The sequence below is a fragment of the Eriocheir sinensis genome, chromosome 7 (assembly GCF_024679095.1).
Source record: "Eriocheir sinensis breed Jianghai 21 chromosome 7, ASM2467909v1, whole genome shotgun sequence".
Classification (NCBI taxonomy): domain Eukaryota; kingdom Metazoa; phylum Arthropoda; class Malacostraca; order Decapoda; family Varunidae; genus Eriocheir; species Eriocheir sinensis.
This window is the reverse complement of record NC_066515.1, coordinates 20239472-20255752: the sequence shown is the minus strand read 5'-3', so window position 1 is coordinate 20255752 and position 16281 is coordinate 20239472. Positions and strand designations below refer to the sequence as shown.

The window sequence follows — 16281 nt, the reverse complement described above, 5'->3', positions numbered from 1 at the left end:
TTACTATATATCTTGACTCAGAAAATTCATATATGCTTCCTTACTAATGAGACTTTCTATACAACAAAGGGAGGTCATTCTTTGTTGATTTATACCATAAGGTGTTGGCTATCATGTGTTTGAAGATACCCTAAACTTAACCTAACCTAACAAAACCCAAAACAGTTACTATAGGTCTCGATTTAGAAAATTCATAAATGCTTCCATACTAATCAGACTTTCTAAATAACAAAGTGAGGTCAGTCTTTGTTGATTTATACTGTAAGGTGTTGGCTGTCATGTGTTTGAAGATACCATAAACTTAACCTAACCTAACCTAACTTAACAAACCCAAAACAGTAACTATAGGTCTTGACTCAGAAAATTCATATATGATTCCTTACTAATGAGACTTTCTATACAACAAAGTGAGGTTATTCTTTGTTGATTTACACCATAAGTTGCTGGCTGTCATGTGTTTGAAGATACCCTAAACTTAACCTAACCTAACAAAACCCCAAACAGTTACTATCGGTCTTGATTCAGAAAATTCATATATGCTTCCATACTAATCAGACTTTCTAAATAACAAAGTAAGGTCATTCTTTGTTGATTTATACCGTAAAAAAAAAAATCATATTATGTGTTTGAAGATACCCTAAATTTGACCTAACCTAACCTAACAAAACCCCAAACATTACTCTAGGTCATGACTCAGAAATTTCATTTATGCTTCATTGCTAATGAGACTTTCTATACAACAAAATGAGGTCATTCTTTGTTGATTTATACCGTAAGGTGTTGACTCTCATGTGTTTGAAGATACCCTAAACTTAACCTAACCTAACCTAACTTAACAAAACCCAAAGCAGTTACTATATGTCTTGACTCAGAAAAATCATATATGCTTCCTTACTAATGAGACTTTCTATACAACAAAGTGAGGTTGTTCTTTGTTGATTTATACCATCAGGTGTCGGCTATCATGTGTTTGAAGATACCCTAAATTTAACCTAACCTAACAAAACCCAAAGCAGTTACTATATGTCTTGACTCAGAAAATTCATATATGCTTCCTTACTAATGAGACTTTCTATACAACAAAGTGAGGTTGTTCTTTATTGATTTATACCATAAGGTGCTGGTTGTCATGTGTTTGAAGACACCCTAAACTTAACCTAATCTAACCTAACAAAACCCAACACAGTTACTATAGGTCTTGACTCAGAAATTTCATATATGCTTCCTTTCTAATGAGACTTTCTATACAACAAAGTGAGGTCACTCTTTGTTGATTTGTACCATAAGGTGTTGGCTATCATGTGTTTGAAGATACCCTAAACTTAACCTAACCTAACAAAACCCAAAACAGTTACTATATGTCTCGACTCAGAAAATTCATGTATGCTTCCTTTCTAATGAGACTTTCTATATAACAAAGTGAGGTTGTTCTTTGTTGATTTATACCATGAGTTGCTGGCTATCATGTGTTTGAAGATACCCTAAACTTAACCTATTCTAACAAAACCCAAAACAGTTACTATATGTCTCGACTCAGAAAATTCATGTATGCTTCCTTTCTAATGAGACTTTCTATACAACAAAGTGAGGTTGTTCTTTGTTGATTTATACCATGAGTTGCTGGCTATCACATGTTTGAAGATACCCTAAACTTAACCTAACCTAGCCTAATAAGACCCCAAACAGTTCCTATATGCTTTGCCTCAGAAAATGCATATATGCTTCCTTACTAATGAGACTTTCTATACAACAAAGTGAGGTAGTTCTTTGTTGATTTATACCATGAGTTGCTGGCTATCATGTGTTTGAAGATACCCTAAACTTAACCTAACCTAACAAAACCCCAAACAGTTACTATAGGTCCTGACTCAGAAAATTCATATATGTTTTTTTAATAATGAGACTTTCCATACAACAAAGTAAGGTCATTCCTTGTTGATTTATACCATAAGGTGCTGGCTATCATGTGTTTGAAGATACCCTAAACTTAACCTAACCTAACAAAACCGTACACAGTACTATAGGTCTTGACTCAGAATATTCATGTATGCTTCCTTTCTAATGAGATTTTCTATACAACAAAGCAAGGTTATTCTTTGTTGTTTTATACCATATGTTGCTGGCTATCATGTGTTTGAAAATACCCTAAACTTAACCTAACCTAACAAAACCCCAAACAGTTACTATAGGTCTTGACTCAGAAAATTCATATATGCTTCCTTACTAATGAGACTTACTATACAACAAAGTGAGATTGTTCTTTGTTGATTTATACCATAAGGTGTTGGCTATCATGTGTTTGAAGATACCCTAAACTTAACCTAACCTAACAAAACCCAAAACAGTTACTATAGGTCTTGACTCAGAAAATTCATATATGCTTCCTTACTAATGAGACTTTCTATACAACAAAGTGAGGTTGTTCTTTGTTGATTTATACCAAAAGTTGCTGGCTATCATGTGTTTGAAGATACCCTAAACTTAACCTAACCTAACCTAATAAAACCCCAAACAGTTACTGTAGATTTTGACTCAGAAAATGCATATATGATTCTTTACTAATGAGACTTTCTATACAACAAAGTGAGGTTGTTCTTTCTTGATTTTTACCATAAGGTGTTGGTTATCATGTGTTTGAAGATACCCTAAACTTAACCTAACCTAACCTAACCTAATAAAACCCCAAACAGTTACTGTACGTTTTGACTCAGAAAATGCATATATGATTCCTTACTAATGAGACTTTTTATACAACAAAGTGAGGTTATTCTTTGTTGATTTACACCATAAGTTGCTGGCTGTCATGTGTTTGAAGATACCCTAAACTTAACCTAATCTAACCTAATAAAACCCCAAACAGTTACTGTACGTTTTGACTCAGAAAATGCATATATGATTCCTTAATAATGAGACTTTCTATATAACAAAGTGAGGTCATTCTTTGTTGATTTAAACCATAAGGAGCTGGATATTATGTGTTTGAAAATACCCTAAACTTAACCTAACCTAACACAACCCAAAACAGTTACTATAGGTCTTGATTTAGAAAATTCATAAATGCTTCCATACTAATCAGACTTTCTAAATAACAAAGTGAGGTCAGTCTTTGTTGATTTATACCGTAAGGTGTTGGCTGTCATGTGTTTGAAGATACCATAAACTTAACCTAACCTAACCTAACTTAACAAACCCAAAACAGTAACTATAGGTCTTGACTCAGAAAATTCATATATGATTCCTTACTAATGAGACTTTCTATACAACAAAGTGAGGTTATTCTTTGTTGATTTACACCATGAGTTGCTGGCTGTCATGTGTTTGAAGATACCCTAAACTTAACCTAACCTAACAAAACCCCAAACAGTTACTATAGGTCTTGATTCAGAAAATTCATATATGCTTCCATACTAATCAGACTTTCTAAATAACAAAGTGAGGTCATTCTTTGTTGATCTATACCGTAAAAAAAAAAAATCATATTATGTGTTTGAAGATACCCTAAATTTGACCTAACCTAACCTAACAAAACCCCAAACATTACTCTAGGTCATGACTCAGAAATTTCATATATGCTTCATTGCTAATGAGACTTTCTAGACAACAAAGTGAGGTCATTCTTTGTTGATTTATACCGTAAGGTGTTGACTATCATGTGTTTGAAGATACCCTAAACTTAACCTAACCTAACCTAACTTAACAAAACCCAAAGCAGTTACTATATGTCTTGACTCAGAAAAATCATATATGCTTCCTTACTAATGAGACTTTCTATACAACAAAGTGAGGTTGTTCTTTGTTGATTTATACCATAAGGTGCTGGTTGTCATGTGTTTGAAGATACCCTAAACTTAACCTAACATAACCTAACAAAACCCAAAACAGTTAGTATAGGTCTTGACTCAGAAAATTCATATATGCTTCCTTTCTAATGAGACTTTCTATACAACAAAGTGAGGTCATTCTTTGTTGATTTGTACCATAAGGTGTTGGCTATCATGTGTCTGATGATACCCTAAACTTAACCTAACCTAACAAAACCCAAAATAGTTACTATATGTCTTGACTCAGAAAATTCATATATGCTTCCTTACTAATGAGACTTTCTATACAACAAAGTGAGGTTGTTCTTTGTTGATTTATACCATAAGGTGCTGGCTGTCATGTGTTTGAAGACACCTTAAACTTGACCTAATCTAACCTAACAAAACCCAAAACAGTTACTATAGGTCTTGACTCAGAAAATTCATATATGCTTCCTTTCTAATGAGACTTTCTATACAACAAAGTGAGGTCATTCTTTGTTGATTTGTACCATAAGGTGCTAGCTATCATGTGTTTGAAGATACCCTAAACTTAACCTAACCTAACACAACCCAAAACAGTTACTATAGGTCTTGATTTAGAAAATTCATAAATGCTTCCATACTAATCAGACTTTCTAAATAACAAAGTGAGGTCAGTCTTTGTTGATTTATACCGTAAGGTGTTGGCTGTCATGTGTTTGAAGATACCATAAACTTAACCTAACCTAACTTAACAAACCCAAAACAGTAACTATAGGTCTTGACTCAGAAAATTCATATATGATTCCTTACTAATGAGACTTTCTATACAACAAAGTGAGGTTATTCTTTGTTGATTTACACCATAAGTTGCTGGCTGTCATGTGTTTGAAGATACCCTAAACTTAACCTAACCTAACAAAACCCCAAACAGTTACTATAGGTCTTGATTCAGAAAATTCATATATGCTTCCATACTAATCAGACTTTCTAAATAACTAAGTGAGGTCATTCTTTGTTGATTTATACCGTAAAAAAAAAAATCATATGTGTTTGAAGATACCCTAAATTTGACCTAACCTAACCTAACAAAACCCCAAACATTACTCTAGGTCATGACTCAGAAATTTCATATATGCTTCATTGCTAATGAGACTTTCTAGACAACAAATTGAGGTCATTCTTTGTTGATTTATACCGTAAGGTGTTGACTATCATGTGTTTGAAGATACCCTAAACTTAACCTAACCTAACCCAAAGTAGTTACTATATGTCTTGACTCAGAAAATTCATATATGCTTCTTTACTAATGAGACTTTCTATACAACAAAGTGAGGTTGTTCTTTGTTGATTTATACCATAAGGTGCTGGTTGTCATGTGTTTGAAGACACCCTAAACTTAACCTAATCTAACCTAACAAAACCCAACACAGTTACTATAGGTCTTGACTCAGAAAATTCATGTATGCTTCCTTTCTAATGAGACTTTCTATACAACAAAGTGAGGTTGTTGTTTGTTGATTTATACCATGAGTTGCTGGCTATCATGTGTTTGAAGATACCCTAAACTTAACCTAACCTAATAAGACCCCAAACAGTTCCTAGATGCTTTGACTCAGAAAATGCATATATTATTCCTTACTAATGAGACTTTCTATACAACAAAGTGAGGTCATTTTTTGTTGATTTATACCATAAGCTGCTGGCTATCATGTGTTTGAAGATACCCTAAACTTAACCTAACCTAACCTAACAAAACCCAAAACAGTTACTATAGGTCGTGACTCAGAAAATTCATATATGCTTCCTTTCTAATGAGACTTTCTATACAACAAAGAGAGGTCATTCTTTGTTGATTTGTACCATAAGGTGTTGGCTATCATGTGTTTGAAGATACCCTAAACTTAACCTAACCTAACAAAACCCAAAACAGTTACTATATGTCTTGACTCAGAAAATTCATATATGCTTCCTTACTAATGAGACTTTCTATACAACAAAGTGAGGTTGTTCTTTGTTGATTTATACCATAAGGTGTTGGCTATCATGTGTTTGAAGATACCCTAAACTTAACCTAACCTAACAAAACCCAAAACAGTTACTATAGGTCTTGACTCAGAATATTCATGTATGCTTCCTTTCTAATGAGACTTTCTATACAACAAAGCGAGGTTATTCTTTGTTGTTTTATACCATATGTTGCTGGCTATCATGTGTTTGAAAATACCCTAAACTTAACCTAACCTAACAAAACCCAAAACAGTTACTATAGATCTTGACTCAGAAAATTCATATATGCTTCCTTACTAATGAGACTTTCTAGACAACAAAGTGAGGTTGCTCTTTGTTGATTTATACCAAAAGTTGCTGGCTATCATGTGTTTGAAGATACCCTAAACTTAATCTAACCTAACCTAATAAAACCCCAAACAGTTACTGTAGATTTTGACTCAGAAAATGCATATATGATTCCTTACTAATGAGACTTTCTATACAACAAGGTGAGGTTGTTCTTTCTTAATTTATACCATAAGGTGTTGGTTATCATGTGTTTGAAGATACCCTAAACTTAACCTAACCTAACCTAACCTAATAAAACCCCAAACAGTTACTGTACGTTTTGACTCAGAAAATGCATATATGATTCCTTACTAATGAGACTTTCTATATAACAAAGTGAGGTCATTCTTTGTTGATTTATACCATAAGGAGCTGGATATTATGTGTTTGAAGATACCCTAAACTTAACCTAACCTAACAAAACCCCATACAGTTACTATAGGTCTTGACTCAGAAAATTCATATATGTTTCCTTACTAATGAAACTTTCTATACAACAAAGTGAGGTCATTCTTTGTTAATTTGTGCTGTAAGGTGTTGGCTATCATGTGTCTGAAGATACCCTAAACTTAACCTAACCTAACCTAATAAAACCCCAAACATTTACTGTATGTCTTGACTCAGAAAATTCATATATGCTGCTGTACTAATGAGACTTTCTATACAACAAAGTGAAGTTGTTCTTTCTTGATTTATACCATAAGGTGTTGGCTATCATGTGTTTGAAGATACCCTAAACTTAACCTAACCTAATAAAACCCCAAACAGTTACCATATGTCTTGACTCAGAAAATTCATATATGAATGCTTACTAATGAGACTGTCTATACAGCAAAGTGAGGTTACTGTTTGTTGATTTACACCATAAGTTACTGGTTATCATGTGTTTCAAGATACCCTAAATTTAACCTAAGCTAACAAAACCTCAAACATTTACTAAAGTCTTGACACAGAAAATTCATACATGTTTCTTTACTAATGACACTTTGTATACAACAGAGTGAGGTCATTCTTTGTTGAGTTATACCATAAGGTGCTGGCATGATCAAAACTCCTATGAAAGCCTTGTCAAATACGTGAGCTTGGGAGTCTGAAATGTTCAAGAATATAGACGCAAGACTCACCATATATGAGCCAGGACCATCTGCGGGAGGCCGGACTGCAGGAACACCCCCTTGATCTCCTGGCCGCTCACATAACCGTCCTTGTCCAAGTCGGCATTGTGGAACATGACATCGTACCGCGCCTTCTCCGCGGCACTGATCACCCAGGGCGCTGGGGGGGGACCTGAGGCTTGCTGGAAGGCGGGGACGGGTGTTAGGGGTGTGTGTGTGTTGCTGTGTTGTGGGTGTGAGTGTTTGAGGGAGTAGATAGCTGATGGGGATGTGTGTTCTTGTGGGTGTGTATTTACCTAGTTGTAGTGGTACAGGGTCTGGGCTTAATGCTCATGTGGTCCTGTCTCCATATCTATATTTATCCAACTTTTCCATAAAGCTTTGCACACTCCTCGCTGATATTACATCCTCACTCAGTCTGTTCCAAACCTCTATATTTCTTTGCGGGAAGCTATATTTTTATGTGTGTGTATGTATGTGTATGAAGGAGTATGCTGCTGTCAGGGTTCTATGTTTCTTTTTGTGTGTGTGTGTGAGTTTGTGTGTATGATTTTTTTTGTCTTTTTACAGCAAAGGAGACAGTTCAAGGGCATAAAAAAAGAAAACAATAATGAAAAAAAAAAGACCTCTACTTACTGCTCCTAAAAAGAGTGCAGAGGAGGCTGTTTGGGTCGTGTTCTTATGTATTGTGTAAGCGTGTGTGTGTGTGTGTGTGTGTGTGTGTGTGTGTGTGTGTGTTTTAATTTATTGTTGTTACTCTTTTTTTTTATTCACTGATTATTTGGTACATTTTATTAGTATTTCACAAGCTGTCTTTTGTGTCTATTTTACAAGCTGTCTTTTATTTCCTCTATTTTCCTACTAGTTAATAGTTTAGAAGTCCTCTTGTGTCCCTTACTTACAATAACCTAAACTGGCATTACTAAGTGACTTCTATGAATTATCTTTGTGTTTTTACTGTATGGCAAGGTTCAGTTCACTTCTACTATGTCAGACTGAATACTTAGAACTTTTCATACTAGTTCATAAGCTGTTGTGTGTTCTTTACTCTTGATAACCTAAAGTGGTATTGATGCGAGATTTTTTACAAGCTGTCTTTGTTTATTACTGTATGGCAAAGGTCAGGTCACTTATACTATGTTACTGAATACTTGGAACACTTTATATAAGGTCATAAGCTATCTTGTGTCATTTACTCTTGATAACCTAAAGTGGTATTGAAATGAGACTGTTTTATGAGGTGTCTTTGTCTATTACTGTATGGCAAAGGTCAGGTCACTTACATTACGTTAAACTGAATACCTGGAACACTTCACACTAATTCATAAGCTGTCCTGTGTCCTTTACTCTTGATAACCTAAAGTGGTGTTGATATGAGGCTGTTTTATGAGCTGTCTTTGTCTATTACTGTATGGCAAAGGTCAGTTCAGTTACATTACATTAAACTGAATACCTGGAACATTTCGTACTAGTCCATAAGCTGTCCTGTGTCCTTTACTCTTGATAACCTAAGTGGTATTGATATGAGGCTGTTTTATGAGTTATCTTTGTCTGTTACTGTATGGCAAAGTTCAGTTCACTTCTACTATGTCAGACTGAATACTTGGAACACTTCGTACTAGTCCATAAGCTGTCCTGTGTCCTCTACTCTTGATAACCTAAAGTGGTATTGATGTGAGACTGTTTTACGAGGTGTCTTTGTCTACTACTGTATGGCAAAGCTCAGTTCAGTTACATTACATTAAACTGAATACCTGGAACATTTCATACATAGTTCATAAGCTGTCTTGTGTCCTTCAGTGATGTCTATAATACCAGCAGTTCTTCCTTTCTCTTTTTCTTCCCTTTCTTTCTTTCTTTCTTTCTTTTTACAGGTCAATTACACTACAACAGACTGAATATTTGATCACTTCCGGCTAGTAATAATCAGCTTCATGTTTCTGTTAATATATCGCGAGTTGTCTTTGTCTTATAGTGTCCGGCAAGAGTCCATTCACCTACACTAACAGCCTTCAAATGTCAGTACAGCTCAAAGTATACCCAAAACATATTACACCATAGTATGATACAGAAGGAAGCCATGAACAAGGGAAAGCAGAGGGTTAGGAGAGCAAGAAACACATACTAACACACTTGGGGTCAATATGCATTTAGAGGTTAGTTAGGGTAGTTAATGGTTAAGGTTTTGAGAGAAGCATTCCTAGGGATTAGCATCCAGACACAAGGGGGATTTAGTTGAACCTTGTATGTGTTTAAAGTTATATACAGACCTGACATGCACTTGCTATATAACTTGTAACTGACCAATGAGAGGGAAATAAAAGTGGTATGTAAGGTGTCTGGTAACTCTGTAAAAAGAAGGAATTTATAGATACAGAGAAATATTAAGTTGTTTGAGGGGAGAGAGAGTATGATCATCAAGGCTGGTAGAGACTCATTGCCTGTCCAACCCGATAAGGTAAAATAAGGACAAGAAGAGAGAATTAAAATATGAAGTTGTCTATGAGAGAGAATATAGGAGAGGTAAGAGAGGGAAAGACTCACGGCCTGTCCAACCCCATAAGGAAAATTAAGGACATTGAACGAGAAAAGAGAAGAAGAAGAAAAATATGAAGCTGGTTGAAAATTTTGATGACAGGATAAAGAAAAAACTTGCACATGACCAGGAGTGAAAATGTAAATAGAGAAGAGCGTAAAGTAGATAAAAAGCACTAGTGACCATAGAAAGAAATAAAAGGATTGACAGAGTAATTGGATGAAGAGGAAACAGGTTCAAAACTTAAGTGAATGTATAATGACGTGAAAGATGTATATTGTGAGAAGAGGAAATGTATATAAACAGGAATATTAGGTTAGTTCAAAGCCTTTAGTGACTGTACAAGTGAAAAAAATCGAGGGTTTTTAGCAACAGAGTCAGACTAACTTCTTCCGCAGAGCTTCCTGATGTGGCCTCAATCCCACTGGCTAAGTTGTCCTAAAAGGCATGAAGATATTAATTAAAGGGATGCCCACCAATCCGAACGCACCTCTCCCATTAGTACGCACATCACTGTATAGTCTTGAAAAATGTGAGGTATAGAATTGAAGGGAAAATACAAGTTGGATGGAGAGGAGGAGTAGAAAGGAGGGAAAGGAAGGAGATTAAGGTAGAGAGGAAGGAAAGGAGAAAGAGAAGAGAAGAGGGACAAAAAAGGAAGAAGAGGGGAAAAAAGGAAGGAAATAAAGGAAAAGGAAGAAGGAAAAGAGGGGAAAAAAGAAAGGAAGGAATGAAGAAAAATAGAAGTAAGTGAAAGAAGAAAACAGAAAAAGAAAAGGAGGGGGAAAAAGGAAGGAGGTAAGAAGAAAAACAAAGGAAATGAAGGAAAAGGGAAAAAAGAAAGAAGGAAAGGGACAAAAAAAAAGAAGAAAGGAAGGAAAGGAGAAAAGCAAGAAGGAAATAAAGGGAGAAAAAGGAAAAAGAAAAGGAGAAAAAGGAAAGGAAATGATGCGACAAAAAAGAGAGAAAGAAAGGAAAGAAGAAAGACAGAAGAAAACGAGAAAAAGGAAAAAGAAAAAGAAAGGATATGAAAGGAGAAAGAGGAAAAAGAAAAGGAGAAAATGGGAAAAAGGAAACAAAAACAGAAAATGAAAAAAAAAATAAAGCCATTCATTTTCATACTTCAGCTCAACTTTCAAGACTAATTTTCTTTTCCTGATGCAAGTACCAAATGAGCAAGTGCGTACAGACTGGCGGCCACACCCTCGGAGCGAGTCTACGAGGCCCGTATTAAGACAGGCTGAGATGAAGGCAAGGGATTGGTTCGCTGGCAGACTCTGGGCGCGGTAAGTCACTGGGGTTGCTATAAGAGAATGCACTAAAGCTTACGTGTCCTGCTATTTAGTTTAGTCTATGTGGTACCCCGAGGTTAGGTTAAGGTGTGTGTCTATCGAAGTCCTGTTGCAGTTTCTATCCTTCGCCGGAATTTTAAAACGTTGTGTTGGTATTTGTTTTGTCATGCGGCTGATTGATCTATTTTTAGCATGTTTTTGAAGGTGCGGTTTCGTTAATTTCCCCATCGCTCTTTATGACTTCTTTTTTGACCCGTTTTTCAAGGCATAGTTGGTTGGTTTTGTTGTTTTTATATCATTTTGTTTAAGGCTAAGTTTATAATGTGTTGACTTGGCTCTGGGAAATCAAATACTTCTTTTTAACACGTTTTCAAAGCTTGGTTAATTGGTTTCACTGATTTTTTTGTATCGCTATTTAGGACTCAGTTTGAAATGCGTTGGCTTGACACCGTGAAAATGTAATGCTTCCAAACTAACTCCATCTCTAAAGTTCAATTTAAAAGCCAAACCAGCTGCATAACCTAATGAATACTAACACAACATTTAATAAAACCGGCGCTATGTGTCCAAAAAGTGAGGCCCCCACATGCAAGAACCTTACTCCACCACCCTCTCAAAAACTCCCTACAACCATTCACACACGTTCCGCTGCGCCACCAAAGCTAAACCATTGCTGGAACTGTGCGGCTGCTAGTCAAAACCTCTAGGTCATACACAGGTGAGGCTATGCTGGGTGTCGCAAAACTTGCTGGAGGAGAACCTAAGTGGTGGCTTGTGTATGAGCGCCGGGTCCATCACGCCACTTACGAGACCTGCCGTTGGTGAGTCTTGAGGTAAATCTATCCACTACGAACACTCCTTTACTTATTATTATTATTTTATTTATTTATTTATTTATTTATTTTTTTTTTTTGACAGCAAGGGAGGCAGCTCAAGGGTAAAAAAATGCCCACTATAGTCAACCCATTTCAAATAGTACGTCTAGGCGTTCGATTCTGCGGGTCCTTTTCTCCCCTCTACTCCAGCCACACAGTCCCAACACCCATCCCTTCCTCTCATGTTACCTGTATGTATTTATGAGAGAAAAATAGGTGTTTGGACTGTGTGGCAGAGCAGAGGGGAGGAAAGGATCCACAGAATGAAACGCCCAAATGGACTATTTGAAATGGTTTGGCTATAGATGCTGCTCAAACAAAAAGAGAACACAATGAGAGGCTAGAAAAGAGGTCAGTTATGAGTGGAGAGGCATCTTGATACTCTCATAGGAGTTGCTTGGATTTTCATGGGCCGTTTCGTGATCCTTGTGACAGCTTTATGCGGCCTCTGCACCATGGGCGGGAAAATTGACCCCATGAATACCCGGTTAATCTTCTCTGTGGCCTTGGAAATTAGTCATAATGGGAGACTAATTTTTTTTTTTTGGTGTGTGTTTTTTTGTTTACAGCATAGGAGACAGCTCAAGGGCACATAAAAAGGAAATAATAAAAAAGCCTGCTACTCGCTGCTCCTGATACATTTAATATGGACCCAACTGACCTCTCTTTCGGCAACTCCTCTTAACTCTTTTTTTATGGGAGCAGTGATATGGACTTTCTTTCATTATCATTTTTATTTTTTTTGCCCTTGAGCTGTTTTCTTTGCTGTATAAAAATAAAAAAATAAAAAATGTTCAAAGTGGATGCAGTTACCAGAAGACTAACAAATGCTGGGTCTCGTAAATGGCTAGGTGAGTCCAGCTCCGGTCATGCAGGGAGGTGCGTGGCGTGGGGCAGCACCACCACCACCACCACCTCAGCTAACGGGGCACGGCTGACAACACTAACACCAGACTAGGGAGCTGCTCTGCTACGCCAACCACCGCACACTTAGGCATACAACCCACCACCACTACCTTATTCTGCTGCTGTTTGGGTGTGTTTGGTTGAGGCACCTGTGAGGGGGGAGCCAAGGGAGCCGGCACTGGTCCCTGGGCAACGCCGGCACGCTGGGCACTTGAAAGCATCTCCTGCGGCACGGATGGTGGCATGGGGTTGTTTTCTAAGACTTTGTAGATCAGGTGCATTGCCTGCGGGGAAGGACGAGACTCGGTAAAAAGAATATGCAGGGGAGGACGAGACTTGGGAAAAGAATATGCAGGGGAGGACGAGACTCGGTAAAAAGAATATGCAGGGGAGGACGAGACTTGGTAAAAAGAATATGCAGGGGAGGACGAGACTGAAGTAAAAAAGAATGCAAGTCTGAAATGCTGATAAACGAAAACTACATGAAAATAGTAACTGGAAATTGAAAAAAATGGAAAAAGATGGAGAATGTATATAAAAATCAGCAGAAAATAAGAAAAAATAAAAGAAATAAGAATGCAATTTTCTGTTTTCCAGTTACTGAGTGTTGTAAAAAAGATTAGTATGTAGTTTTCTTCCTCCCTGCAACACAACCTTCCTGTTTATCAGTGGGGAGGGAGGACAAGACTCACTCACCTTCCTGCAACACAACACAACACAATACTCACCCTGCAACACAACACAATTATCTCCCTCCAACACAACACAATAATCTCCCTGCAACACAATAATCTCCCTGCAATACAACAATCTCCCTGCAATACAACACAATAACCTCCCTGTAACACAACAATCTCCCTGCAACACAACACAATAATCTCCCTGCAATACAACACAATAATCTCCCTGCAACACAACACAATAATCTCCCTGCAACACATCTTCCCTGTTTATCAGTGGGGAGGGAGGAGAAGACTCACTCACCTTCCTGCAACACAACACAATGACTTCCCTGCATAACACAACACATTACTCACCCTGCAACACAACTTCCCTGTTTATCAATGAGGAAGAGAGACAACACACACACACACACACACAGCCTGACTCACAAACACACAACCTCTTATCACATACCAAATAACACCCCCTTTTAATCTAATCAACATACATCAACAATAAAACTTCACACAAATACACATAAACACACACACATACACTCCCTCACACCCCCGAACCCAAACAAGACGAGACGCGTTACTCACGATCGAGAACTCCACTCGGTCTAGAGAGCCGTCCTTGTCCATGTCCGCCAGGTCCCAGATTTTGCCCAGTGTTTCCGTCGGGAGTTTGGAGTTGAGCATCACACTACTCACCTGCCAAATAAGTCATTATTATTATTACTATCATTATTATTTAGAGGTGAAACAGGTAGAAAGGGAGGACTGGGAACACTATAAGCCACCTCTTCAGAAGTCTTCAAACACCTGAGATGATGAGAAAGAGAAAATGAGGAGGGTATCAGGACACCTCTCCTCCCGAAATTGACCTATCTTTCGGCCACTCCTCTAACTCTTTTTAGGAGCAGTGAGTAGCGGGCTTTTTTTTCACATTTGTTTCCTTTTCTTTATGCCCTTGAACTGACTCCTCTGCTAAAAATGAGAGAGGGGGAGAAAGAGGATGTGAGAATATAGGCTGATGTCCTGTGGTTAGGTTAGGTTAAGAGGGAGGACTGGGAACACTATAAGCCACCTGTTCAAAAGTCCCTAAACACCTGTGATGCTGAGAAAGAGAGACAGTGTAAGCAATGGGAGAGGAGAAAGAGGATGTGAGAATGTAGGCTGATGTGCCGTGGTTAGGTTAGGTTAGGAGGGAGGACTGCAGACACAATAAACCACATCACACTACCATACACTCTTTGCAACACTGATTAACTCTTGCAACACTATTACGTACACACACACATACACACACACACACACACACTATCATACACTCTTGCAACACTTTCAAAACTCTCTCAAAACACGATTACATGAAAGATACACACACACTTGCAACACACCTTAAAACACTATCAAACTCTTGCAAAACACCTTATCATGTGCCAAATTCAACAACTCTCATATACGCACTTGCGACACTTTCCAACACTCCCCTGCAACACCCTCCTGACACTATCTAAACCTCAGCACACAGCCTTGAAGAAACACACAAGACAATGGTACAATACACCAATTAACATGACTATTATCAAGTTGTATTTTTGCTTATCCTAATGACCTGCCACTCCTATCTATGCAACTCTGCATAATACAAACAGGTGAAGACAGTAACCCCTTGACTGTGGATTTCCTACAAGAAGACATCACCAAGCTACAGAAATGGAACAAAAAGTGGCTGCTGGAATTCAATGAAGAAAAATGCAGCTACAGAAATGGAACAAAAAGTGGCTGCTGGAATTCAATGAAGAAAAATGTAAAGTCCTGCATCTTGGGAGGGGATTTCCAGCATACCAATACCACATGGGAAACACTCCACTATCCACCACAAAGGCAGAGAAAGACCTGGGAGTATGTGTTACCAGGCTACCAGTGAAAGCGAAATCCGTGCCAATCGCAGCAGACAGGTTAATCCCAACACACCCTCCTCACACCTTGACGCACCTTGCTGCCATGTAACTTATTTGCCTCTGGTCCCAGGGTGTTGAATATCATGTCATAGCGAGCTCGGTCCTGTGGGGTGATGGTCCACACTCCCCCGCCTCCTGCGGCTGCTGCTGCTGCTGCTGAGGGAGGGGCGGGCTTGGTGGGGGGCGTGGCCCTGCCAGGGGGAGGAGGGTGTGGGGGTGGTTCGCCCTGAGGAGGAAAAGAGAATGGGTGAGAAAGAGATGAGTGATGTAGCCTATTTGAGAAGCAGAGAATAAGAGAAAGGAAATGAGCTAGTGGGAAAAGGTAAGAAAAGTGGAGTGATTCATGATTCAAGAAAAAAAGAAAAAGTGTGAAAAAAATTAAGAATAGGAAAGTGAGAATGTAAGTGATGTGAATGAGAGGAAAAGAAAATGTGAGAGAAAGTGGTGATGTATATAAATGAGAAAGAGAAAGTGAAAAAAAAGAGTAGAGTAAAGCAACTGAGAAACAGAGAAAAAGGTAAAGGGGAAGAGGGAGGAAAAGATAAGTGGCGAATGATTGAAGAGAGGAGAGAGAAGCTAAGAAGTGGAGCGACTCATTTGAGAAACAGACGAGTGAAAAAAATTTAGTGATGGAATTGAAAAGGAGAAAAAAAAAGACAGAATGAGAAAGAAATACATGGTGACCTTTTTCGGTTATTCAACACACTGGAAAAAGAAAAACAAAAAGAAATGAGAAGTAGCAAGTTCGCCTCAAGTCCTGTAAAAATATGACGCACACAAGCACAGACAGACAGACACACACA

The 16281-nt window shown here is 37.8% G+C and overlaps 1 protein-coding gene across 6 annotated transcripts in view; it reads right to left on the bottom strand.

The window, feature by feature from the left end:
- The window catches only part of LOC126994319 (epidermal growth factor receptor substrate 15-like 1), a 49439-nt gene that overhangs the window by 30480 nt on the left and 2678 nt on the right, over window positions 1-16281 (bottom strand). For 3 of the 6 annotated variants that reach the window (XM_050853647.1, XM_050853673.1, XM_050853655.1), the window contains exons 4-8: window positions 15513-15704; window positions 14112-14222; window positions 12957-13130; window positions 10161-10211; window positions 7247-7419 (exon numbers count right to left, since the gene is read on the bottom strand). In XM_050853647.1, coding sequence (XP_050709604.1) covers window positions 7247-7419; window positions 10161-10211; window positions 12957-13130; window positions 14112-14222; window positions 15513-15704 — 701 coding nt within the window. The remainder of the gene's footprint in view (window positions 1-7246; window positions 7420-10160; window positions 10212-12956; window positions 13131-14111; window positions 14223-15512; window positions 15705-16281) is intronic. The other 3 variants (XM_050853660.1, XM_050853669.1, XM_050853675.1) reach the window with 3 other exon arrangements.